General features: G+C 34.3%; 2 protein-coding genes across 4 annotated transcripts; both read left to right on the top strand.

Annotated features, from left to right (window-relative positions):
• The first annotated feature begins 2,579 nt into the window (after positions 1-2,579).
• Positions 2,580-16,283, top strand: LOC123220836 (E3 ubiquitin-protein ligase UPL6). The gene is given in 27 exon segments (XM_044643429.1): positions 2,580-3,073; positions 3,660-3,757; positions 3,893-4,020; positions 4,386-4,497; positions 5,297-5,468; positions 5,591-5,773; positions 6,081-6,263; positions 7,618-7,690; positions 7,870-7,988; positions 8,079-8,371; positions 8,520-8,616; positions 8,921-9,064; positions 9,289-9,372; positions 9,455-9,541; positions 9,688-9,828; positions 9,936-10,061; positions 10,417-10,515; positions 11,502-11,569; positions 12,236-12,302; positions 12,697-12,799; positions 12,802-12,866; positions 12,952-13,041; positions 13,552-13,632; positions 14,262-14,335; positions 14,470-14,541; positions 14,660-14,749; positions 15,749-16,283. Coding segments are annotated over 27 exon segments (3,075 nt in total). The 5' UTR covers positions 2,580-2,914; the 3' UTR covers positions 15,816-16,283.
• Positions 16,284-17,528: 1,245 nt separating this feature from the next.
• LOC123220749 (nuclear export mediator factor NEMF) lies at positions 17,529-25,731 on the top strand. Of its 3 annotated transcripts, XR_006503140.1 has the most exons (16): positions 17,529-17,983; positions 18,096-18,208; positions 18,430-18,526; positions 18,607-18,731; positions 19,035-19,572; positions 19,764-19,949; positions 20,545-20,838; positions 21,298-21,450; positions 21,689-21,843; positions 22,114-22,219; positions 22,347-23,267; positions 23,498-23,585; positions 23,812-24,174; positions 24,308-24,517; positions 24,898-24,990; positions 25,502-25,731. XR_006503140.1 is itself a non-coding variant. In XM_044643323.1 (15 exons), exons 1-14 carry the CDS (start codon positions 17,879-17,881, stop codon positions 24,502-24,504), a joined length of 3,441 nt encoding a protein of 1,146 aa, XP_044499258.1. In that variant the 5' UTR covers positions 17,529-17,878; the 3' UTR covers positions 24,505-24,517; positions 24,898-25,357. The 3 variants fall into 3 exon arrangements, 2 of the variants coding, with proteins under 2 accessions (XP_044499258.1, XP_044499257.1); XM_044643323.1 differs by lacking the exon at positions 25,502-25,731 and having other exon boundaries at positions 24,898-25,357; XM_044643322.1 differs by lacking the exons at positions 24,898-24,990; positions 25,502-25,731 and having other exon boundaries at positions 24,308-24,716.
• Positions 25,732-27,438: the final 1,707 nt, after the last annotated feature.

The raw sequence follows: 27,438 nt of genomic DNA, 5'->3' as shown, positions 1-27,438 counted from the left end.
TATTCAACTCGACTCAATAACATTAGGTCGAGCTCAAAAAAGTCAGCTTAAAATTAATTCAAATCTTAAAGAGTCGGTTCAAGATTGAGGAGTTGTGACTCAAACTCAATTAAGAACTACTTTAACTTTGAATTCAACTTCAAATGAATCAAACTTGACTTATATATGAAAATGACCCCAATCCTTAGTTTGACTTTGACTCATTGTGTCATAATTAAAATTTAAGTTTGAATAATCTAGATAGAATCCAATCTCATTATAGATTTCTCGCTCATTGAATTGGAATGAAACACTGAGATGATCAATGTGAATTGCAGTAACACCTAATCTCTTTTGACATTCAAATTTAAGGTGGATTTGCATCTAATTACTTAATTTAATGTCAAAGTTATGGATTTTTCAAATGATAAACAATGTGTAGGGTGCAGCATGATTTTTGTTGATTCATATTGATGGGCTCGGTTCACCTTCAGCTGGGTCACTCATGAACAATGGGCCTTTTGAATGCTATGGACTAGAGACAGACCCCTCTTTGTTCTGCACCCAATACTGGGCTTTGCTTGTTTCTCTTTTGCAACCAGTCTAATTCTCGGGCAAACCCTCCGTGAAAACTATGATGGAACTTGAGTTAAATTAAACAAAAATATAAATAAAATTGGCCTTAATTTGAATTCATAATAGTATGATCAAACTTGATTGGGTCAAAAATTGCATTAAAAAGTTTTTGGGGAAAACGACTATTTCCCACCCATCTTTTAGCCCATTCTCAAACTTATACCATAGGAGATCAAAAACTCTTTTTCCCACTTATGACCAAACTGCTGTCCATTTTTCCAGTTAGGGCAAAATCATCATTTTGCTATTTAAAACCTTAAAACTTTAAAATTTCACCATTTCCCCCCTCTAGTTTTAAAAACTAATAACTAACCCATCCTCAAAGTTTAAAAAGTTTAGATTTCACCCCAAGGGTTTGCTTCCTTCTCCAGCCACCACCGACAGCCGACACATTCGATCAATCTCCCATCTTCGACTACAAAGGATGATCTTTCGTCGCCCAGATCTGGATGACAAAGCATCGTCCAGATCTGGAAGAACAAACGAAGGATGACGCTTTATCGTCACGTCGTCCAAACGCGACGAGCAACGAATTGTTGTCCTTCGTCGTCTAGGTGGAGTGACGAAGAGATCTCTGTCTTTTCGTCGTATCGTGCGACGAGGAGATGAAGATCTCTTTATCGCACCAGGATAAGGAGGAGGTCGATGACGACATTGAAAGATGAAGTTGAAGAATGGGGATAAAACTACTAGTTTTGAAAGTTATGGGGGGGGACTGCGCTTTGAAAAATATGGAAACCCTAGGTTTGAGGGTGAAAATGTTAGTTTTCAAAGTTTAAAAACTTTAGGTAAAGGTGAAATGTTAGTTTCTAAAACCTAAGGGGGGTGAAAAGTAATAAATTTTATAACTTTTTAATATAAATAATAAAATAACGATTTTGCTCCTGTCCCTAACTGAAAAAATGGATGACAGTTTGGCCATGGGTGGGAAAAAAAAGTTTTTGATCTCTCGTGAGTATAAGTTTGAGAATGAGCTAAAAGATGGTGGGAAATAGTCATTTTCCCAAGTTTTTGATAGTAATGAGATAAATAATATCATTAAATGATGAAGTGTCATCATATGAGATAAATAATATTATCCGATAAATATATTGAGTTTAAATTTTAATTTCAATTCGATATGAATTAACCAAACATTAAGTCAAACCAAACTAGCTCGAATGAGATTAAACTCAAATGAAAACTTGATCCTTTAGATTGAAGTGATATTCATTGACTAGACCCCATTCCGATATAATATAAAACACAATAATCTACAAACATTGAAAGTGATTTCTACTAAATTCCATGATGATCCATTTCTTTTTTTTTTCAATTATGGAGAATATGTCTAAAGTTAATTCAATTTGAGATTGATTTGAATTAAAAAAAATTAATTTAATATGGATGAACTAATATTTTAATTATACTTGAAAATAATTTAATTTGTGTTGTATTCGGACTTAAATATTTATATCAATTTAAATTCAAATAATTAAATTTCAAATTCAATTTTGGTCAAGATAACCTTCATTGGAGAGGCCAATTTGTTTATATTTATTTATCAACTGAAATGATTTATCTTTATAATAAAAATGATAATCTCTTTCTGTCTTAATTGATAATAATTTTCTATTTAATAGATTTTAGAATTTTTTAAATCTAACAACAATTATCGTGTTAGTTTTTGCCAAGCTTGTACAAAGACAAATTCATTATATATATATAATTATATTTATGTATATTTACAAAGTTTTAATTATATTCCTTTATGCTATTATGCTATCCTTTCACTTTGAATTGATTCTTCAACTAGATCAATATATAATAGAATTTGAAAATATTAATTACTAGTAGAGATAAAGAAAGAAATGTTTGAGGGCAAATTTATGTATATTTATAATGCATATCATGTCATTTAAAATATCGATAATAATGTATCAATATATATTTTTTAAATATAGTATGAAACGGGGTTAACTTTGAATAATTGTCACGAAAGTCCACATTTACCAATTCCCTTTGGTTGCTTAGCAGTTTGGCTTTTTCCTCACCTTTTCCGTGGTTCAACCAGAAGAAAAAGCGCGAGAAAATAATCATCCTAACTTTCCTATCCTTCCCTTCCTTTCATCCGGAATTTTCTTTCCATCCAAACACATCACTCACCCACTCTCCCTGTGTCACGCGCGTGAATTTATCATTTAATTTTGTTTATTTGTAGGGCTAGAATATAACAGTTCTAGCAGTGCTTGTTTTTCAATAAAACGCGTGCGTTTTCAGCTAATTAGGGTTTCAATTGGCCAGAGTTGTCTAGTACGACATGTTTTTCTCCGGCGATCCAACCACTCGGAAGCGAGTCGATTTAGGAGGTAGGAGTTCCAAGGAGAGGGATAGACAGAAGCTTCTTGAACAGACGAGGTTAGAGCGTAATCGTCGCCTATATTTGCGGAAGCAGAACCAGGCGGCGATCAAAATTCAGGTCAGGTCAATTGCATGAGGACTCTTAAATAAACAATCTCGATCGCTTTTGAGTGTGATTTTGTGTTTGTACGTGGTCTTTCGGTGACTAGTTTAATACCTACATTGTCGTTTTAAACACAATATGCTGCGTTGTCGTTTAGTGAATTTGGTGTAATTATGTGAGTTAATTTTATAGCTGAAGTTAGTGATTGGTAGGCCTTAGGAAGATAGATGTTTTCATGGTAATTATTTTTAAGATATGAAATGTAAGGTCAATGTAGTGATTGTGTGTTGGTATTTAGAAAATTAGAAATAATTTATGCTGTAAAATGCAATTCTCAAAAGGAGAATGAATACATGGAAGGTTTCAGATGGTATATATTTACAAGGCTAAGTTTGTTTGCATTGTGAATTAAAGATTTTTCCCTCTTATTTTGAATAGTAAGAGTTAAAAAAAGTTGAATTAATGATAATCACAGTAAGTTGATTTCTCTTGGTGAAATTTGATCTAAATAATTTGCTGAGTGAAACTTTTCTTTGGAGAGGCAATTAAAAACTTTTCACCATACATTATTGCAAATTATTGACTTAAATACTAGCTACAGAAATGCTTCAGAGGGAGGAAAGCTATGGAAATTGAACATTCCAAGGTGCGAGAGCAGTTTTATTCAACCTTTGGGCGTTATCTCCAGAATGTGGACAGGTAGAACAGTAGACCCTTACATTTGATGTGGTGGCAAGTGTGGTATATATTATGGGGTTTTCATCATTTTATGAATGGGCTCTTTGTCTACCTATCTGTTGATTTTTTGGTCAAATTTTGTCTTTGTGGTTTCAGGAATTGTTTTGGTCCAGATTCAGGGTTCCTCCGTCAATTATTCTTTTTCTTTAATGCACGAAATGCCAACGATATTACTGTCCTTGTGGAAACATGTCGGTTACTTCAGCATTTTGTTCAAGATAGTGGTAATGTTGATCAGTGTTATTTATTAAGCATCTTATTATGAATTTTTTGTGGTTCATATCTTTTATGAACTGAAAGTATACTTTTTTTCTCCTGCTCTCCTGCCTCTTTCTTATCCTATTTTATTTTTCAACTCTCGTATTTGTTTCATGATCTTGTCAAGTCAAAAAATATTAATATTAATTAGAACAACAAATTATAGACTCCCATTGTAGGTAGGCGTGCTTAATTATTTCTATTTGTCTGCAAATAATCCAGTTTGAAAGTACGCCCATAATTGGGTGCATGTTTTGTTTAATTCAGTTTCTGTATTTCACTTTGTTCTTAGGATTTAGTTTTGTATTATTAACATTATATTTCTGCACAGGTAATATTGTGGGCCTCTTTGCTGGCATGGACTACTCATCCAAGTGTGCTTTGATAGATTACAGAGTTAAGAAATTCGCATTCGTCTGTATTCAGGCTGTACATCAGAATAGGCGAGTGAGCTGGAAACCCTTTTCTTTAGATCTTTTATTCTAGATATCATCACCAATTTGTTGTTGCATTCAGATTTGATGAATTTGATTGCTAGTTATTGTCCAAGCCTGTATGGTTAAGCTACTATATCTGGGAGGCATGCTATATTTTTTGTGGATTTTACTCTGTTTGAAAATATTACTATGTTATTTTTTTTCTTGACTTTGTCCTGCACCGTTTGTGCTACAATCATCTTTATGTTACCTTGTATGGTTCCAACTTTGGTTGCATTGCACTATGTAGTAAAGTAACCACAGTCTTCAGAGATTTAAAAGCTTCACTGGCTAGGAATGATTTTGTGATATCTTAATCTTATTCCTTGGAACTAAAATTTGATGAGCCTCTCAAACTGGGGTTTAATAAATGAGACTTTGGTGGAGAAACGTAATTATTAAGTAATTTTGTACCATTTTTTGTGCTAATGTTGACAATATATCATTACCAAGGCTTTAGGTTTGTTTGTTGTTTGTTACAGTAAAATATGTATTTCCAATGAAGGTTTTTTTTCTTCCCTGTTTGGGTTTCTGTTGATGCCTGTGCTGCTGGAATGGTTATCATAGTATGTTCTTTTGTGTAGTTGATGAAGCTTCTTTTCCTTTTATTGAGTTATTATTGTTGGACTGCTGGTCCACATTTTTTCTTATGCTTTTTGCACTAATAATGCTTTGTTTGTTTCTAATAAAAGATATTTTCAAAATTTTTTTTCCCCTTATCTTTACTTTAAAGCTATGGTTGCTTATTTAATCGTTCATTGGACAGAAATCAGCTAAAGGATAAACTTTTAGTGATTCCTGAAGACTCTGGCACTCTATTGCTTGAATCAGTAGTTTTGTTGATTGATCCTAAACTTCCATGGGTTTGTAAGATAGTTGGTTATCTCTTGCAAAGGAATGCGTTTACTCTGCTTAGGGATCTTGTTCATACGGTGAAGGTATTCATTTTCATCAGATCCTACAAACACAAATTAAACATAAATTAAGCACTTGGTACATTGCCTTTACTTGCTAGTGCTTCGACTCTCAAGCTTTTTGTTCAAATATTTGTGTGATACAGGAAAGTACAATGACTTTCGCTCTCAGTTCTAAAAATTTTTCATTGGAGCATGCGCTGATCCTTATGGTTCCTCACATTGGTCGAAGTCCATGTATTTGCCCAGATATTGATCCACGGTGGAGTTTCTCTTCGCAGATTCTCACGATACCATTCTTATGGCATCTTTTCCCCCACCTAAAAGAGGTAAAATTTCCTCCAACGCATCCTTTCTAAGTATAATATATCTTTTTAAGGTTATTTGAGAATCTAAACAGTGGTGTAATGAAGCATTCGATTAGGCTGGGAGCTATTCTTTTGAAGTTTACTATATGTGCTTTCTTTTAATATCTGTTAGTTAAACAAGTTGCACATTTTGCCAATGTCTTTTTGGCTATGCCACAGAGACATCAAGTTAACTTCATCCATTGTCAATTTTATATTTCAGTACTGTTGTCTTTCATTATTATGAAGGTTTGTCCATTTGTAATAGGTGTGATCTTTTGCTATTTAGGTTTTTGCAACTGGTGGAATGAGTGAACATTATGTACATCAGATGGCATTGTGTGTGCAAAATCATGCTAATGTACTTCCAAATGATAATTCAATTGAGTTACCTGGATATGCGTGTCTTCTTGGCAACATATTGGAAACTGCAGGAGTTGCTTTATCTCAGCCTGACTGTTCATTCGAAACGGTAAGTCATCAATTTAGATTTTAGTTTAGTAGACTGCCCTATTTTCTTATATTCATAACTGTTACCTTGTTATACTTTGTTAGATGAATATAGTCATGTTGTGCTCATAAGCTTCAAATTTAACCTTTTTGGTTAGATTGAATATTGTATTTCGTGTTCTATAGGTGCTTTAATTATATTTCAGATGTAACATATACGTAGCATGACATATGTAAGATGTGTTTGTCAGAGTGCGCTTACCGTTACTTTCCTCTTTAGTTTACATTTCTATCTTCATTATAACCATAATTTATGCCTTTTGTAATGTTAGTTTTATTTTTCTTGTGTTGGAGTTTCGTTGCTTTACATTTCGAAAAACATTGGGCTTACTGATGATGCTCAAGTACCGTAGGGCTGGACTCGCGCCGAGCCAGCTGGAGCTCGGCTTGGTCGAGCCCGAAACGAGCCGGGCTTGGCCGAGTTCGATAGCTTGATCGAGCTCGAGCTGGCTCGACAGATTTTTTATTAAATTTTTTTATATAAAACGACGTTGTTTTAACCAATATATATTAAAAACGATGTCGTTTTGATAACGAAAAATGAGCCGAGCCGAACTCGAGCCAGCCTTAGCCGAGCTCAGTTGAGCTCGAGCTCGAGCTCAAACTCGAGCTGCTCATATATGAACCGAGCCGAGCTCGGCTCGGCTCGAATCCAGCCCTAAAGTACCGTAGTTAAACATAATCCTTTATCTGCTATCAGCGTTTACATTAGTGCATAATTTATAAGCTTCTACTTTCACTGCCCTTGAAAGAGATTTAACCATAATCCTTTATCTGCTATCAGTGTTTACATTAGTGCATAATTTATAAGCTTCTACTCTCCACTGCCCTTGAATGAGATTTATTTCAATGGATAGACATGTTCATTGGTCGGGTTGTGCTGTGCCTTATTTGGTGCGGCTCACTAGGCTCACAGGTTGTGTTGGGCCAAGGCCCACGAAATTGTGGGCCTTATGAGCTGTGCCGGCCTGTCAAAAAGCAAGGTTTGAGGCATGGCCCATGGTCTCTTGAGCAGTGCCTCCGTGGGCTGGCCAGCTAGCCAAAAATCAAATTTTTATATACTTTAATTTTTTTATTTTTGCGGGCCGTGCTAGACCCGCCCACAGGCCATTCCTTCAGGCCCCGACACGACCCACAATTTTGTTTTAGCCCATGGGCTGGTGCGGTCTATTGGCATGTCTACTAATGGATGTTTCTTCTTCTTCTTTATTGGATTGTGAGACAATGTTTTTTTGTCATTCTATCTCCTCACTATACTTGTTTTTCTTGCCGTGGTTTAATCAGAAATCTAATCTTCAATTGTTTGAATTTAACAGGCAATTGATCTTGCTGCTGTTACAACAATCTTGATGGAGGCACTTCCTTCTATAAAGTCATCGGGCAAAGAGAGTATGCATCACCACGTTTTATGATGATATGATTTTTTAATTTCACTGATTTGTTTTCCTTGTTTCATTTGGTTATGTATTATACCATTTGATGTACTTGATTACTTGTTTTAGACTTTTGTCTCAATTTTCTTGTGAACTGCTTGAATGAAATGTATTCATGTGGCTATTCTGCTTCAGGTTCCTCAGTCAGTGAGGATGATATGATTTCTGGTGATGAATTGACGGAAATAGTTTTGAATAGGGATTTGGAGCAGCAGATAACCAATGCCATAGATTCACGTTTTCTTTTGCAATTGGTATGCTGTCTAAAACATTCTTGTTTGATGTGAAAGGTATATTTCCAAAATGTCAAAGCACAATTCATGATTTTCTTCTGTTTGGAGCAGACAAATGTATTATTCAAAGGGATGCTGTTGGTATCTGGTTCACATGATGAAGGACCAGATGATAAAGAGGTGGCTGCTGTTGGTGCTTCTTGTGCATTTTTGCATGTCACCTTCAACACTTTACCTTTGGAGCGAATTATGACTGTCCTGGCTTACAGAACTGAACTTGTTTCTTTACTTTGGAATTATATGAAGCGGTGTCATCAGATAAAAAAGTGGCCACCCTTGGCGTATCCCTCAGGAGATGCACCTGGTTGGCTAGTACCTCTGGCTGTTTTTTGTCCAGTGTACAAGTGAGACTACTACTTTGTTCAATTTCTGTTTTTCTCTATACGTGGTTCTTCTATGATATGAATTGTTGTTGCTATAACTTAATGAAAAATTTTGAATTTGTTTGTGTTGGGTAGATATAATTAATCTAATAATGTTTTGGTTGATCAGGCACATGCTGATGATAGTTGATAATGAGGAGTTCTATGAGCAGGAGAAACCATTGTCATTGAAGGATATCAGACATCTAATTATCATTTTGAGAGAGGTATGGTTTGGGGATAAATTTATAGCTAAGTATCTGCGAAAGGAGATGCTAAGCATTCCATAAATTTTTTTTCATGGAAGACATCTTAAATTGCATGATATTGTTAGATTTTTGAAGGGTATGTTAAGTGTCCTTAAACCAAATGCTGGCATTGGTTGTTTGCAGCTAATGTGTAGTACTAAAATTTATTGTCATTAGCATGGGCTGGCAACCATTTACTTGTAGAGGCCAGCTATTTGCACGTATGTGGTCTTTGGCAATACCGAATACAGTCCAATTGATGGTGTTTTGATTCTTTATGCAGGCCTTATGGCAGCTCTTATGGGTGAATCCTACATCGCACACTAATGTAGGAAGATCTGTCTCCAACCCCTCTGCTCTTAAAAAGTTACCATATGAAGTCATTCAACACAGGGTCAGCATTGTGGCCTCTGAGGTCCTTTCACAGGTACATAGCAAACATGAGTTGTTGAGTTTTAGGGTATTGTTCAGTGAATTCATTCTGCCCTTGTAAAATCACATATTTTGTGATTTTGCATGCTGTTTCAATTATGTTTTTTGTGCTATTGCTGGTGGTCTTCTCTGTGAATGGAGATTTCCAGATGCTTGTTAATTGATTGATGTTTTCTGTCTGGTTTCTTCATCTAATTTAACATCCAATTATTTCTGTAGTTGCTAGATTGGAACAATAGACAACAGTTTACACCTCCAAGTGACTTCCATGCTGATGGTGTCAATGACATTTTCATCTCTCAGGTGATCGCTTCCTCAATTGCATGTTTAGGTTACAGAACTAAAAGTGTCCTTGTTGCTTGCTATAACATCATTATATTTCCAGGCTGTAACAGAAGGTACCAGAGCTTCTGAAATATTGAAGCAAGCTCCTTTCTTGATTCCATTTACAAGCAGGGTCAAAATATTTCATGTTAGTGATGATCAAATTTTGCTTTTACTATCCAAATATTTTAATGGAATATCCTTTTTCTTGGGGTACTTAATTGAACATGTTGAAATTCTCTTTGCTGTTTTTTCTGAACTTGATTGCAACTAATTTATAATTCTATTTACCAGTCCCAGTTAGCAGCTGTTAGGCAAAGGCATGGCTCTCATGGTGTTTTTACAAGAAATCGCTTCAGAATCCGCAGGGATCGTATTCTGGAAGATGCTTATAGTCAGATGAGTGCATTGTCTGAAGAGGATCTCCGAGCAGCAGTATGTCTATAAACATTTCTTTGCTCTCTTGGGGTTTTGTAGAAGTAAGTACATCTTTTTATCTTTTACCTGAAATTTTTTTCCCTCTCTTTTGATGTTCACTGCAGGTTCGTGTAACATTTGTTAATGAACTTGGTGTTGAGGAGGCTGGTATTGATGGCGGTGGAATTTTCAAAGACTTTATGGAGAATATAACTCGTGCAGCTTTTGATGTGCAGTATGGGTTATTCAAGGTCTCTCTCTTCAACAAACAAATACATCCAATTCTATATGTTCTGATATAAACTCTGCTAGTTGACTCCTGAAACTATTTAGGTCTTTGGATAGTCGGATAAGCTTATTATAGGGTGGTGTTTTCATAATCCTATCTTTCAGTATGTATTGTATATGCTTCTATTGTCATTATTTTTTGAATGATTTAGGTTAAAGATAAAAAGCTTGGGCTTATAATTTCATATTAAAACGTGGGATCTTTCTTATTATTTAGTGATAATACATCCCAATTTACCAATCTTATACTGATTTGCATGCTTATAGTGTGCCTGTACCTCATGTTATATTGGCTTTCTGCTGTTATGGTATATCTAGGAAACAGCTGATCACCTACTCTACCCAAATCCTGGATCAGGAATGATACATGAGCAGCACCTCCAGTTTTTTCATTTTCTTGGAACTCTTCTTGGGAAGGTAAGATTTGATATCTTACTATCTGATCTTTTTGTTCAAGTGCATTGCGTGTTTCTGGTTGAAGTTGAAGAGCATCACCCTGCTATGATTTGATGCTTTATCATTTTATCTTTGTACAAATCAAGGAGCGCATTATTCTATTTTTATTCTTTTGAGAAGAAACATAGAGAATACCTATGGTTTATAAAATAAATTATGAACAGTAGGCAAGCAATCCACAGAGGGCATGATTCATATAAGGATCTCAAGAAGAGCTATATCCAATAGGTGTTGAATGTGACCATATTCAGTTTTCTGCAATGCTGGAGCACACTTGCTATATACCAACCATCTAGTCTTTTCTTAGTCTGAGATTTCAACCTGATAGTAATAGAAGACTGAAGGATGGAGGCTTTTTTTTATTTAGTGTTTGCTGTCAGATTCATTCTAGTGACAATTGAATTTTAAAAGGTACACATGGTAAATATTTCATTCATAAGGGAAATACTGCTTATTCTGGTATGTGCAATAATATTAAGCTTTTATGAACTCGTGTTTGAGGATTCTTGGCAAAGTATTTGAGAGCAATTGCTTCTGCTGTAAAAGTACTTATTGTGTGAGTTGGCATCATATTTTGATGAAGTTTTTTTGGTTTTTGGAAAGTTATCCACTAATAAATCCTGAATTTGAGCTATATTGCAATTGTTGTTATTTTTTTTTTCTACTCTCCTTTTTGCACTTCCCCTGGAGAGCTCTTGCTTTCCTTGTTACCTCTCCCATTTGCTACAATCTTTATTGTGGCCCAGTTTTTTATTACCTTTGTTATTGGAATCTACACGTGCATATGTAAAATTTGCTTCATAGTCAATTTATTTTTGTACTTGCGTTTCTGAACATGCACATGTTGAGTGAATTTATTTATTTATCTTTTTTATTGTCTCAACTTGCCATCTGAATATCATCTTTTGTGCTTTTGATGGGATAGCTTGTTGCTTTTCTTCTTGCAGGCCATGTTTGAAGGGATCCTTGTTGATATACCATTTGCAACTTTCTTCTTGAGCAAGTTAAAACAAAAGTAAGGTTTTGTATGACTATAGCCACTATAAACTGTTGGGAAAATTGTTCTAATTGAACAAACAAATTTTTGGCTGTGGTGTTGGCAAATGCTTGGTGCATTTTGTAGTGTTAAAATATTTAGCTATATATATAGACATTGTAATGTTAGGCAAGGATCTGTGTTTTCTAGCAGGCATTAGATTACAGTGATTACTTGGTCATATCTGCCCTAGCTGTGGTTATCTGTACTGAAGAAATTGTAAGACATATCATCTTGATTATCTGTAAATGAAGTGAAGTTATACGCATAGCTGATAGTTGTAGACTGAGGGTATTGCATGTGAGTTAATAAATCAAAGGCCTCTGGGTTTAATAATTCCTGCATTTTAAATGTTTGTTCATGGGGAACACCAAGAGTGGTTAAATAAATGTGATCCCTGCTGACCTGCTCTGCCTTCATTAATGCTCTTGATTCTGGTTTCTGTGTTGGTTTGTGTCATTAACCACAGTTTGTATCTTTATAAACGAAGAGATATTCTTTGAGAAAATAAAAATAAAGAATCAAGAGATGGTAGTACAATCATATGTATAACGAGCATGCCAATAATGTTGTGTAACACTTGAATGACATATTTGACACCTTCATTGCGATTTTTTATTACTAATGTGTTCCTTTGGTTTCTAGGTACAACTATTTGAATGACTTGCCCTCATTGGACCCTGAATTGTATCGCCACCTTATTTTCTTGAAGGTGATACTTATATCTTTTTTTATACAATTTACATTGTTGGTTTTAACTTGTGCTTTTGGCTATTTGATTCAAATTGGAACTATGTTTCCTTTAGTATTTAGATCAATATAGGACCGGAGCCTAGATTTTATTTTTTTTTTAATTTTGGAACCATTTGAAAATAGTCCAATCATACCCTATGGTTGGGAGTTTTGTTTCTTTCTTTCAACTTATCTCAATGTGCATCAATTTTCTCTGGGTTCAGGTGGTTGAGTGGAGGGTTGGGTTTTAGTTTTCATCAGTAAATTAAAAAAAAATGAATGCTTTTGTTCATAGACATTTTGTCCTCCATTGGCACTTATCATATTATTGTGGTTCTCACTTTTCTTTTCTATCTTATTGCTATGATCTACAGCATTTTGAAGGTGACATTTCAGAGTTAGAACTCTACTTTGTTATTGTAAATAATGAATATGGAGAGCAAACAGAGGAAGAGCTACTTCCAGGAGGGAGAAATATCATGTTACTAATGAGAATGTGATTACTTTCATTCATCTCATCTCCAATCACCGCTTGAATTTTCAGGTATGTAACCCGCTTTCAGTCAGTCATATTGCATCTTGAATTACATTTCTGCAATGATGATAACATGTAATTGTATCTCTTTCAGATACGTCAACAGAGTTCTCATTTCTTGAGGGGTTTCCAGCAGCTTATACAGAAAGATTGGATTGATATGTTTAATGAGCACGAACTTCAGGTGTGGCATATTTTTAGCATTTGCAATTATTGTGCTTCTGCAATTCCATTTTTTGAATTGATTTATATAAAGTAATTAATCCGTAATTACTGTGGATTCTGGACTCCTTTTGAAGTTGTGGTTGCTATCTTTAAGTTTGTTGAATTATTCTTAATGTTTTTAAATCTCAGCAGTAACACTCTCTTAATGTAAACTAGCAATTCTTGGTTGAAATGTTTATCATTTGCTTGTAAAGAAGGAAATAATTGTTTTCTTATTTCATAATGCGAAAAAAATCAATTACAATATTTACACATGATTACAATAAATTTAACTGAGAAACAAATGATAATGAAAGAAAGAAAAAGGAAAGAAATAATTAGAGAAAGAAAAAAAGGAAAAAAAATAATAAAATCCAATTCAATCCTAGAAACGAGAAAATGAATTCTAGAATATCTCCTTAGAGAAAAAGGGATTCTGCAGCTTCGTTTTGTAAAATTCCATTTTTTTGATGTGTTTGTCTGTTTACAGCTTCTAGTATCAGGTTCACTTGACAGCTTGGATTTTGATGACCTAAGACAGCACACCAATTATGCTGGTGGCTATCATGGTGTAAGTGTTTCTACTTGTCTGTTTTTTGATTGGTACAGGGTGCAATTGGAAATGTTTTACTATATTATTACTGTTTTCATTATTGAACATCTTTCAGATGTATGCCTCATCACCTGCAATCGGCCATGAGATTTTTTCTCTCCCCTTCAGCAACTTAAGTCTTAGATGTACCTTCTACCCACCTCATTAAAGCCTTAAATTAAAGGCCTGAAGACACCATGTCATTTTATTCATTATTGAATGCGTGCTTTTTCAAATGGGTTGCGGTGACTTCAAATATTTTGATCCTAATGTACACTTTCTTTATATTTTTAAAATGGGGCAAAACGTGCTTTGCCTCAGTGATATGTACTGTAATGAAAACTTTAAATTTTGCTGCCACTTCTGACTGGTAACTGGACAACTGGATTTATGAATGAAGTGAATACTGAATTCTCATTATGAGTTACAATGGGCTTTGAATATTCTTTGTTTTACTCTGATGGGGAAGGGAGATAACTCTTACAAATTTCTTACATGGTATGCTAATGTGATGGCCACTAACTGTATTTGCACTGCGATTGAATTTTTTTGTTCATATTATTTTTGCACTGCGAATGAATTTTTTTGTTCATATTATTTTTTGACAGGAACACTATGTCATTGAGATGTTTTGGCAAGTTCTCAAAAGCTTTTCATTGGAAAACCAGAAGAAATTTTTGAAGTGAGTTGCATTAACTGTCTTGGCCTTTTTGTCTATCCATTTTTATTTTGGCTCCATAGATATTTGTGGCTAATTTAATTTCAGAAGATAATGTACACTAAGAAAGGATACTGACGAGAGGTTTTGTACTCTAGGTTTGTGACTGGCTGTTCTCGAGGACCGCTTCTGGGATTTAGGTATCTTGAACCTTTATTTTGCATACAAAGGTAAAGTTTATTTCAAATAATGTGACAAGGCACAAGATATTTGTTAGTAGTTTAGTGGATGAAAGTTCTTGACTTGACTTTTTCGCTATACTGATAATTGAAAGTAACATTCATGCAGAGCTGCAGGTGATGCTTCTGAAGAAGCTCTTGACCGCTTACCAACATCAGCTACCTGTATGAATCTTCTAAAGCTTCCCCCATACAGGAGGTTTGTACCATCTTACCATACTTTGACTGGACAAAGCAAGATTTCTTTAAAAGTTTCTGAACTATCCTGGAAGAAGGCACATTACCATTAGTGAAGTGTAAATGTATAAGCAAAGTTAGAGCTGAATGACATGAGCTTTGATGTTTGTGACATCGCAAACTGTTAGGATCCCAACAAACTCTACAAACAACTAATACTAAATTGTTAGGTACCAACAAATAAGAAGCAAATAAATTTTTGGAAGAAGAGATTAACAGTAGAAATAAGTGAGAATAGACAATGCATATGCAATAATTCAACCAATTTTACAATGTATAAGAGTGCTATTCCTTTACACACAAAATAGCAACAAAAGGAGAATGAACGATAAACAATTTTCCCTTTCTGGTCTGGCTTTTGAGAGGTCATATTATTTCCCAAATTTGTCTAGCTATTCAAGAGGCTAAACTCTCTCTACTTCAACTAGCTTTCGAGAGGCTAGTTCTCTCTCTCAATCAGTCAAAGGCTGACTAAACAAAACCTAATTTTCTTCTCTCTTCTTTCCTCTATCATTTTTATGCTTGCTCATTCTATAATTATCTGTGTATGTTTTTGCCATGTTCCATATTTCCTTTTCGCTTACTTTAATCTCACTCATATTCTTTCCATGTTGCCATGTTTTCATAACTGCCGAAAACTGTTCATGCTTTCATGACTGCCCTTGTGTGCTACCAGTGTTTCTATTCCCTTCTTCTGCAGGTCATCTAAATCCTTGGCTCTAACACAGACCCTAATTAGGGGCATAATTTAGTACTCAGAATGAATTTAGCTGTGGCTCATTTAGTTCATATTTCTGACTTTCTTGTTATTGTTGAGCAGTAGCTTGTGTCGCTGTTAGACAACAACACAGTGATATCTTCTGTGTTCTCTGTGGCTTGTTCATGTTAATTTCTCTTTTCCATCTTTCCAAAATAAGCTTTTGAAGACTCATATTTCCCGTGTCAAATGTCTGTTATGCAGCAAAGAGCAAATGGTGACAAAACTACTATATGCCATAAATGCAGAAGCTGGCTTTGATTTGAGCTGATGGGCCTTGTGCTTCCTGAACATCAATTTTATGCTACCACATCAAGTAGACAGAACTCCAAAGTTATTGTACAAATCAATGTGCAGCCATTGCATTCCGATAGTGCTGGTGCAACTGGCTGCAAAGATGGCGAAGCACGGTGAAAACAAGTAAGTAGGGTTGATATACAAAGACAAGACCAGCCTTCTGATTGTGTTTACATGCGCATAAATGGAGACATCTCCAATAATTTTCAAAGGTTGAGCTTTATACGTGCTGGAATCTGCTATAAATATTTGGACCCAATTGCAAGTGGGTTCTTGTGAAGGCAATCATCTTGCAAACTTACTTCCCCAAATAATGTGTGCTATAATAATGTAAATTGTGAGTAATAGCCTATTATTGTAAGTAGTCGTTTGCACTTTGTAATTGTAGATGCTAAGTATATTTGTAGATGAAAACAAACAAACAAAAAGGCTTTCTTCTCTATCGACTTTTAGCCATTTTCATTATTAGTAACAGTGGGAATGGGGACTTGTTCCTCGACCTCTGAAGTTCTTTAAAATCAAATCCATTTCAAAGAACAAACAACGTTTCTTTCTTATGTAACAACGGTGTTACCCTGTTAACAACGTTTCCAGATTTGGGTTAAGTATTGGCTTAGTGAAGGGGTTCTGAATTACTAAAAACTATAAATTGAGGTTTAACCTCCCCTTTTGCATGTACACGAATTTATTCACAATTTTAGGTCCCTCTACAATTTGGGTTAGATTTGATCTGGGTTGAATTAGAATTTGGTTCAATTCAAATTGATTCCAATTTAAAAGTGAGTCATTTGAAAACAATTCAACTAGCTCAATGGGGCAGATAAAAATGACAAGCAATATGATTTGCCGTTGGGAAAAGGACTATTTCCCACCTAACTTTTAGCCCAATTGCAAACTCTCACACCCACTGAAAACCCAAAACTACTACCCATGATCAAACTGCTGTCCAAATTTTCAGTTAAGGATATGGATAAAATTGTCATTTTATCTATAAACTTTAAAACTTTAAAAATTCACTATTTCCCCCTCTAGGTTTTAAAAACTAACACCTCAACCCATCCTCAAAGTTTGAAAAGTTTAGATTTCATCCCTAATTTCTCCGATCACCATCGATGGTTGACGCATTCTACCGATCTCCCATCTCTGACTACAAAGGATGATTGTCGTCCAGATTTAGAAGAACAGACGAAGGATGACACGACGAGCGATGAAAAAAGATGAAGCGTTATTCTTCGTCGTTTGGGTGGAGCAATGAAAGATCTTTATTTCTTTGTTGCATTGTGCGACAAAGAGACAAAGATCTCTTCATCGCACTATGCGATGAGGAGATGAAGATCTCTTCATCACATCACCATCGTCGCATCAGGAGAAGGAGGAGATCAGAGACGATATCAAAAGATGAATTGAAGAATAAAGGTGAAACTGCTATTTTTGAAAGTTATGGGGGGTAGCTACATTTTGAAAAATATGAAAACCTTATGTTTGGGGATGAAAATGTTACTTTTTAAAGTTTAAAAACTTTAAATAAATGTGAAATATTAGTTTCTAAAATCTAAAAGGGTAAAAAGTAATAAACTTTATAACTTTTAATAAAAACAGTAAAATCCTTCCCTTTAACCGAACAAATTAACAAAAGTTTGTCTCTGGAATAATAGTTTTTCACCTCCCATTAATGTGGGTTTGAGAATACCCTAAAAGTTGGGTGAGAAATAGTCCCTTTCCCTTTGCCGTTTGCTTCTATGTTGCTACTCGCCGGGTCAGGGTGACGGTCTTTGTCTTCACCATATTGTGAAAATTAAAGTATATAATATATAAATAAATAAATATAATTAGGCAGACAAGTATAGCGAAGAGGCCGCCAATTGCTGCCACCGTCCGTGTATCACAACTTCGAATAACGACGAGAAGAAGAATCTGGAAGCTCCGCTGAGCACTTTGTGTCTCTGTTTGTGGCTAGTTCTTGTTAGAAGGAAATAATTTTCTCTATCCCTCTCCTCTTTTCCTGACAATTGAATCAACAACCGAAGCCAAAACGACATGGTGAAGGTGCGTATGAACACGGCCGACGTGGCCGCCGAAGTCAAGTGTTTGCGGAGTTTAATCGGCATGCGTTGCTCTAATGTCTACGATCTCTCTCCCAAGGTCTCACACTAATTCAATTCGATCCTATCAAATCCTCATTTTCTTCTTTTTTGATTTATTACTATTTATATATTTACAGAATAACAGATATATATTCTTCTATTTCTCGCAGACTTATGTATTCAAGCTTATGAATAGTAGTGGAGTCACTGAGTCCGGAGAGAGCGAGAAGGTTCTTCTGTTAATGGAAAGCGGTGTTCGTTTACATACTACTGCTTATACAAGGTATTCTTCATCATTTTTTTTTTTTAAATAATACCTTTTATTATTTTAAATTTATGAAATGTTTTTGATGTTGAATTCAGAAATTATTATTTCCAGAATTACAAATTATAGAAAACTTGAAAACAAGTTTATTTTTTTGTTTTGTTTTTGTTTTTGTTTTTCCATTGATTTCTGTATTCAAATTCTATTATTGTTTTAGCTTCATTGTTAAATGCTTATAGGGATAAGAAAAATACTCCGTCCGGCTTTACTTTAAAATTGAGGAAGCATATACGTACTAGAAGGCTTGAGGATGTGCGCCAACTTGGATATGATAGGGTATTGTTTTTTTATGCTCTGTGAGAGTTTGTTTAGTTTTTTGTTTATTGTTTGTCTAATGTCTCGAATTTTTTTGTTAGATCATTTTGTTTCAATTTGGATTGGGTGCGAATGCGCATTATGTTATATTGGAGCTGTATGCGCAAGGAAATATCCTGCTTACGGATTCTGAATTTACTGTCTTGACTCTGCTTCGGTCCCACAGGTTTGTAATTTTGCTCAATCTATTGTTCATTTGGTTTGACTTGAAAATGGGCAAAAACACATGCATACATCAGCCAATTATTCGAACATATGGAATGAATGTTTAGTAGTATCTCAAAGATGGGTGCTGTAAGGATGAAGCTCATTAATATGTAGTTTTATTTGCTAGATTTGAATGCATCTCATTTGTTTGTGGAGAAAAAGAATGAATCTAATCTGTTTGTTATGTAGAAAACTGCACATGGTTTTTCTATTGTTCATTCAAGAACTTTGACCATGAATGGTATAAATTCATTGATAACAGGGATGATGATAAAGGAGTTTCCATCATGTCGCGCCATCGTTATCCAACAGAGATTTGTCGGGTTTTTGAGCGAACTACAACATCAAAGTTGCATGAGGCCCTTACATCTTCCAAGGATCTTGACAATGATGAATTCGATAAGGCTAATCAAGATGGAAAAAATGCATCTGATGCACCTCAAGGAAAGCAGAGTGACAAAAAGGGTGGGAAGTCTTCTGAGCCTAGTAAAAATACTAGTGATAGTTCTCATGTCAAACAAGCCTTATTGAAGACTGTTCTTGGGGAGGCATTGGGTTATGGGCCTGCTCTCTCTGAGCATATCATTTTAGATGCTGGTTTGGTTCCAAATACTAAAGTCTCCAAAGATAAGAAGTTAGATGATGATGCAATTCAAGTTTTGGCCACATCTGTTTCAAAGTTTGAGGACTGGCTGCAGGATGTTATATCAGGTGATAAAATTCCTGAAGGATACATCTTAATGCAGAAAAAAACCTTGGGGAAGGACTGCTCTACTTCTGAGCCTGGAAGTTCTAGTCAGGTTATTACTTCTTTGCTTCATGTGTTTTTGAATGTGTTGTGGAACATAGTGCATTATCCTTTCTTTTTTTCTGTTCTCTTGTTTGATTATGTTAAGAAGCAAACATGGAGCAGAACTGTATAAGTTACTTAACTGGTTACCAATTGAATAGCGAATATTGGTTTTGATATTTTGTATGTTATTCCTTGCAGATCTATGATGAATTCTGCCCCCTATTGTTGAATCAGTTCAAGTCAAGGGAATTTGTGAAGTTTGAAACGTTTGATGCAGCTTTGGATGAGTTTTACAGCAAAATCGAAAGTCAAAGGTCAGATCAACAGCAGAAGGCAAAAGAAAGTGCTGCCTTTCAGAAACTAAATAAAATCCGTAAGGACCAGGTCAGCATTATTAGCTTGATATTTCATATCTAGTGCAAAGAATAATTAAATACTGTTGTGGTTATTGAATGACCTGAATATTAATGGATCTCTTTCTTGCGTGTCTTTCACACTTTTTTTTTTTAAATTTGTTGAGGTGGGAATGGGGTGTATGAAGTTGTGGGTTCTGTTGTCCCAGTTTACTTATTATGTATTTGTATATATGAATACCAACCTATCTTGACTGCCATGCCAGGGTTCTTTTTATATAAATATGACTCTGGGAGCCAGAAACATTGCCTTTGATTGTTCAGAATACAAGCAGAGAGATGGATCATATATTCTCTTTAAGTTTATCTATCACTTATTTCAGTTTTCTAGAAATTCTTTGGGACAAAAAAGATCAAGTCATATAACATGAAAGCAATTAGTGATGCAGAAATATTGAGACTTGTCAGTTATATCGTGTGTCAGGGTATGCTTAAGTTTTTTCAGTTGATTATATCTTAGCTTTATTTTGATGATAGGAGATTTAAGTTTTTAGGGCTATTTGTATGAAAATAATTATTTTATACTTGTTTATTTACATGTTTTCCTGTGTAACTTTTACATACAGGAAAATCGTGTCCAGACACTGAAGAAAGAAGTTGACCGTAGTGTAAAAATGGCAGAGTTGATAGAGTACAATTTAGAAGATGTTGATGCTGCTATATTAGCTGTTCGCATGGCTCTTGCAAATCGCATGAGTTGGGAAGATCTTGCCCGAATGGTGAAGGAAGAGAAGAAATCTGGGAACCCTGTGGCTGGCCTGATTGACAAGCTCCATCTTGAGAGGAATTGCATGACTTTACTGTTAAGCAACAATCTTGATGAAATGGATGATGATGAGAAGACACTCCCTGTGGAAAAGGTGCTACTACTCGCTGAACTAGATTTATAGTTTTGGGAAGCTCCTTCTACTATTTAAACAATTAATTCCACATAGCATTGCCACCTTTCCTCATTGATTAATATGCCTGTAGTTGGCTTGCTTGGTCCTGAAAATATGTTGGTTTTTATTTGTTTCCTTAGTCTCCGTTATTTTGGTGATATGTGTGTCTTAGATTATGAACAATTATGGTAGGAATGTGGAAAAGTTATTGATTATAGGACCATTAAACATCTTATGTCTTTATCGGATGTAGAGAATACTTTCTTATTGTCGATAGGAATGTTATATACTCATTATCATCTTCGTTTTTCTTCCATCTGTAACTTCTCTTTTGGTTAGAAAACTTATTTTCTTTTTGTGAGTACAGAAAGAAATTACATCAACAAATTTGGAATATAAACGAACCCTAATTACTTATTTTTATGCTTCCATATTTAGGTTGAAGTTGATTTGGCACTTTCAGCTCATGCCAATGCTAGGCGGTGGTATGAACTGAAGAAAAAACAGGGGAGCAAACAGGAAAAGACCATTACAGCCCATGAAAAAGCTTTTAAAGCAGCTGAGAAGAAGACTCGTCTCCAGGTTCTGCAGGTAGCTTTATATTGCTGTGATATTTTCCTTAACATAGTGCATTTTACTAGTTTCTTTTATTCATGATTCTCAGCACTGGTGAGTTCCTCTGTTCAGGTATCTGTGCTGTACTAGTTTCTTTTATTGATAAATGACAATGCATTTCAGTGATTTAGTTTTATATTATTAATTACAGCTCTGTTGAGTTCATCCTTTCATCTTTCTAACTTAAAGTCTCCCTCCCCACCCCACTGTGCAGGAAAAAACTGTTGCCACAATTTCACATATGCGCAAGGTTCACTGGTTTGAGAAATTTAATTGGTTCATCAGCAGTGAGAACTACTTGGTTATTAGTGGACGTGATGCCCAGCAAAATGAGATGATAGTCAAGCGTTATATGTCAAAAGGAGATATGTAAGTATCTGTCTGATAAATATAGATGCACGTATACTTATGTGTACTAGAGAGGAATAACAGTTGATTTATTCTGAAGCTAAATGCCCCCTCTTAAGCTGTGTAATCCTATGGATAAGAAATTTTAGTAAAAGTTGAATTTATTTAGTAATTTCAGCTTTTAAAAACAAATATGCTGATGTCTTTGATTGTTAGCTTCAACTTCTTGGCTGACTTTTCCAAATTTTGCTTCCGACGTTGACTTAAATAAATTATTACTGAATGTAACAGTTATGTCCATGCTGATCTACATGGGGCTTCTAGTACTGTAATCAAGAATCATAGGCCTGAACAACCTGTATCTCCACTTACTTTAAACCAAGCTGGATGCTTCACGGTTTGTCTCTTCTCACATCATGTTAATGTCAAAATTTTTTTTTTTTTCTTTTGTATACAATAGAGTAATTATAATAGATGCAGTGTGGTTCATCACTGCAAGTTAATAATAGAATCTTGTGATGTAGGTTTGTCACAGCCAAGCATGGGATTCAAAGATGGTCACTAGTGCTTGGTGGGTTTATCCTCATCAGGTTAGTAAAACTGCACCTACAGGGGAATATCTTACAGTTGGGAGCTTCATGATTCGTGGGAAGAAGAACTTTCTTCCTCCACAGCCTCTTATTATGGGCTTTGGATTGCTTTTCCGCTTGGATGAGAGTTCTTTAGGATCACATTTTAATGAGAGGAGGGTTCGAGGAGAGGAGGAAGGGATGGATGCTGCTGAAGAAAGTGGATCTGTTAATGAAATTTCCGAGTCTGAATCAGAGAAAGACGCCATGAATGAAGAACTGGCTTTAGAAGGTGTTTCAGTGGCTGATTCTGCTCATACTGGATCAACTGATTCAAATGCAAGAGCTACATCTTCTCATGAGTCTCCTGTTGAAGACAAATCAATCCAAAATGGTGTTGAGAAGGAGGTTTCTGATGCTGCTAGAACTGGTGTTCTACCAGTTACTCCACAGCTTGAAGATCTTATTGATAGAGCTCTTGGTCTTGGATCTACTTCTGTATCAACTACAAAGTATGGCCTGGAAACAACTCATGTTGATTTGGCTGAGGAAGATAACCATGAAGAGAAGAAAGCTATAGTTCGAGATAAACCATATATTTCAAAAGCTGAAAGAAGAAAGCTCAAGAAAGTTCAGGACAGTATAGTTCCAGATGCAGAGGCTGACCAGGAAAAGAAAAAACCAGAGGCTGACCAGGAAAAGAAAAAAGGAAAAGGAAATGATAAATCTGCTTCCCAGACTGAAGCAAGTGTTAAAAGTAAAAAGCCTGATGGTGGAAAAATCATTCGTGGGCAGAAAGGTAAACTCAAGAAGATTAAGGAGAAGTATGCTGATCAAGATGAGGAAGAGAGGAAAATTCGGATGACATTACTAGCTGTGAGTACAAAAACTTCAACTATCTTACATTTACTATCTAGAAGGGCTGAAGTATATATATATTCAGCTCTTAGATCATATTTGATGTTATTGTTCACTTTTGATCTCTTAATTTTGTTGTTCATATTTCCCTGGTTCTGGGTCTTGATGCCTTGTATCGTATTGATTAAAGCATATTGTAATGTTGTACCGATCCACTAATAGAAGTGACGATTTATGAGAATTTGCAGTCTGCTGGCCAAGTTCAAAAAGATGATGGGGAGTTGAAAAATGGAAATAGAGATGCAACTATAGATGAAGTGATGAAACCTGTTGCTGGTATGTTTCCAATTATAAAGCTTTTTATTTGTAATTTTTTTATTTGGTTATACATTTGGTACTACAACACTACTACTTGATTATTTTGCTTTTGCAAGACTCATTACTGAATGGTTAAGTATCTCATACATGGACCAAAATGACACATTCTAATTTCAAATATTTAACTGTTATTAATGGGCCTTTATCGTCTCTGGTTTTTTTTTTTTTTTTCTAAAACTTGCAGGTTCTGAAGATGCTCCAACAAAAGTATGCTACAAATGTAAAAAAGTTGGTCACTTGTCTCGGGATTGTAAAGAACATCCAGTAGATGCCTCAAATGGTCGTGCAAATAGTGGAGTTGAACTCAATTCCCATGTAGGTACTGATGATACCACTGAGACAGACAGAGTGGCCATGGAGGAGGATGATATTCATGAGATAGGAGAAGAAGAAAAAGGGAGATTAAATGACGTGGATTACCTCACTGGTAGTCCTCTGCCTAATGATATTCTTTTATATGCTGTGCCTGTTTGTGGCCCTTACAGTGCAGTGCAGTCATACAAATACCGTGTGAAGATAATTCCTGGCACAGCAAAGAAAGGGAAAGGTATCCATATGTTTAAATTGCTTATGGTTAATGCCTTTTTAAGCAAGTCCTGTTTTGCACCAGAAAAATAATATCTGTTCTGTGCTCAGTGCTGTATCTTGAGTCTGACTCTTCTTTTTATATATTTTTATAGCTGCAAAGACTGCCATGAATTTGTTTGCCCACATGCCAGAAGCGACACAGAGAGAGAAGGAATTGATGAAAGCATGTACAGATCCTGAGTTGGTTGCTGCAATTATTGGAAATGTTAAGGTCACTGCTGCCGGCCTTACTCAATTGAAGCAAAAGCAGAAAAAGGGCAAGAAGAACAACAGCAAAGAGAAAAGTTGACAAGCTGTGAAAGGTATGATAATTACCAGAGAAGAAAAACTTTCATGGATAATATTTAATTTTTCAGAAGAGATATTGTCAAGATCATACCAAAATGAATATTTTCTAGATGCTATATTGTAGAAAAAGTAGAAACGACATGGGCTTTCTGAAAATTACAATTTTGAGGATATTTAAGGAATATACTGCTATGCAATTCGCTGTTGTATTAAGATACAGAGTCTCATTGGATAATATGTTTAGATGAAGCTGCAGCTGATAAAATTTATTTAGAAGAGAATACTTAAGTTACATATTTAGCTCAAAGGTGATTGCACCAATTTTTACATAGGAAACTTGTGACTAGGATTACAAAAGTGGTTAACGCTGTATATATTATGAATCTTCCGCCAGTGGAACTTCGCTCATGTCTAAGCCCTCTGCTGGCAAGTCGGATTGGAGTGGACCCAGAATTCCATCAGAGCTGAGAGTTATAGAAATAGACAGGTGAGTTCTCTACTCTTGGCAACACATTTTTACTATCCTTTTAGTTCCTTTGGAGTAGCTATAGAAACAATAAGAGAATCAGAAGCCAATACCTAAGGCTGGAATCTAAGCATGTCTTGACGAGCCATAGCTTCTGCTAGAGCAAGTCTCTGCAATCTCCTCAACCTGTTAACAGAACATAAATAGGATTATATCAATGGCTTTAGTTAAGACTACAATCGAGCCAATACTTGGCTTGTCTCGATTGTAATTAGACAAAGTTTGAGCTTAATTAGTTAAAAGGTTGCAGGTTTAAGCTTGAGATAAAAACAGTTTAACTCTAGCTCGAATAAAAAATTACAATAAAACCCTATCAATTACCCTGATATATTCAAAACCACAGAGTAAAATTTTAGAAATGTAAGTTGATTTGAATTTAAATTTTCGGATTGGTTTAAATTCGGTTTATTTTATAAAAACGAGTTTAATGGTTAACCTGAACTCTGCTTGTATAATACGAGTTAAAATTCAGATTCCAGGGGCTCTATCCAATTGAGCCTTTAAGCAAATTGGGTGAGAAAACCAATCGAAGGTAGCGGTAAGAAGAATAAAAATCCACGGGGGCCCTCCACCTCAGCAACCACTTTCGCACTAACAATATGAGCGTTTATTCCACTATGGCAGCGAAAAAAGTGATATTAATTGTATTTATTTTTAATATATAATTTAAATATATAGATGATTGATTATTAAATGATTATATATTATTTTATTTTTAATTTAAAATTATTTAATTATACAATAATATATTAGTTATGTATATGAATTATATACTAAAAATGAGTAAATATAGTTTTATTATCTGAAAAAAAATGGTAAAAAATTGGTAAAGAGTAATATTATATGTACACATTTTTAATACACAAATGTGTATGTATAAAAATATGTCATTATATAATTAAGTGTTATTTTATCATTAATTCAAAATTATTCAATCACATTAGAACATATTTATATGTGTATATATTTGTATACTAAAAATGTATATATCTAATTTTATTGATTACAAAACTTCGTTCATGCATGATTAAAAATAATTTAATTTTAAATTTGATTCAAATTTATATGTGAATAACTAAGATGGTATTCAATTCCATGTGAAACTGTCATAGATACTATAATATGATATTGATGTTGTTACTCTCCTAAATTTCATCTAACAATTTAGGAATTTTAGTCCGGTAGACTAATTAATTATGTGTAATTGTTTATCAATTCTTGAGGTGTATAATATGAATAAGGGGCACCGGATCAGTGATGTAAATATATCATAATATAAAATTTAAAATAAGTTTAGTTACAACAATGTCATACTGATATTTGAACTTTATTAACCTAATGTATGATCCGCTCATCAATCAACCGATTTAATGATTAGAATAAATTTTAACTATAATTTAAATCAAATTTGTTGACGGCTTTTATCTTACTCCAAAGTTAGGAATAAACAATAATTTTATTTTTAATAAAATTATGTATATATATTTTGAATATAAAATTAAATATTTATATAATATGATATTATATGATTGAAAATTTTTAAATTAAAAATAAAATAATTTTTAATTATATAATGATATTATATATATATATATTTATATTTATATATTTAAAAGTATATATATATTTTTATTTCTATCACTCAGTTGTGCATAAAAAAAAAAAAAAGACATATTTTAAATATGAAGAAACTGTTGGCAACAAGTAAATTCAGCCATACTATAATTATTTTCTTGTTTTGCCTTCTCAGGTTTCATTTTTATTATATTCTTTCAAAAGATGGAATACAGATATCATCCTGCTGGATTCCAATTCTTTAATTGTGACCACTATTCTTTTTACACATGTTTTCTTCATTTATACGACTAGTATATACGTGAACAAACTTCATTCGAATAGGAATATTTAAATTTGAAAATGACTTTCACTTTTTCTCTTGTCGATAAACTCTCTTCTTGCGAAGAACTTTTAACATTTTATAGAAAGGAGACCTGTTACATCAAATTAGTAAATCACTCTAAGATTAACCTGATAATTAAAGATGGATTTGATTTAAAAGGTTTAATTCAAATAAATTGATCATGATCTAAAGTTTTAATTTAATAATTTAGATAAGGTTAGTTTATTTGTCTATTTAATTATATTATTCATTTCATCTATAGACAATATTTTAGTAATTTGCTTATCATTTTGAATGAATTTAAATTTAAATCGAATATATTTTTATCAACAACTGATTATCAAAATTCTTAAAATCTCACTTTAATATGAGTGTATCAAAATATGTTAATAAATATAAGTTTATTTATAAAAATATAAAGTCAAATTTGAATTTTGTAACTCTGTAATTAAGATTTAATACTTGAATAGAAGGTTGATGTTTGTAGTTTTGAAGTATTCATTTCGTAT

This window comes from Mangifera indica, chromosome 7 (assembly GCF_011075055.1).
Source record: "Mangifera indica cultivar Alphonso chromosome 7, CATAS_Mindica_2.1, whole genome shotgun sequence".
Taxonomy (NCBI): Eukaryota; Viridiplantae; Streptophyta; class Magnoliopsida; order Sapindales; family Anacardiaceae; genus Mangifera; species Mangifera indica.
Note: the sequence above shows the minus strand (reverse complement) of the source record. Positions and strands in the feature narration are given on the sequence as shown.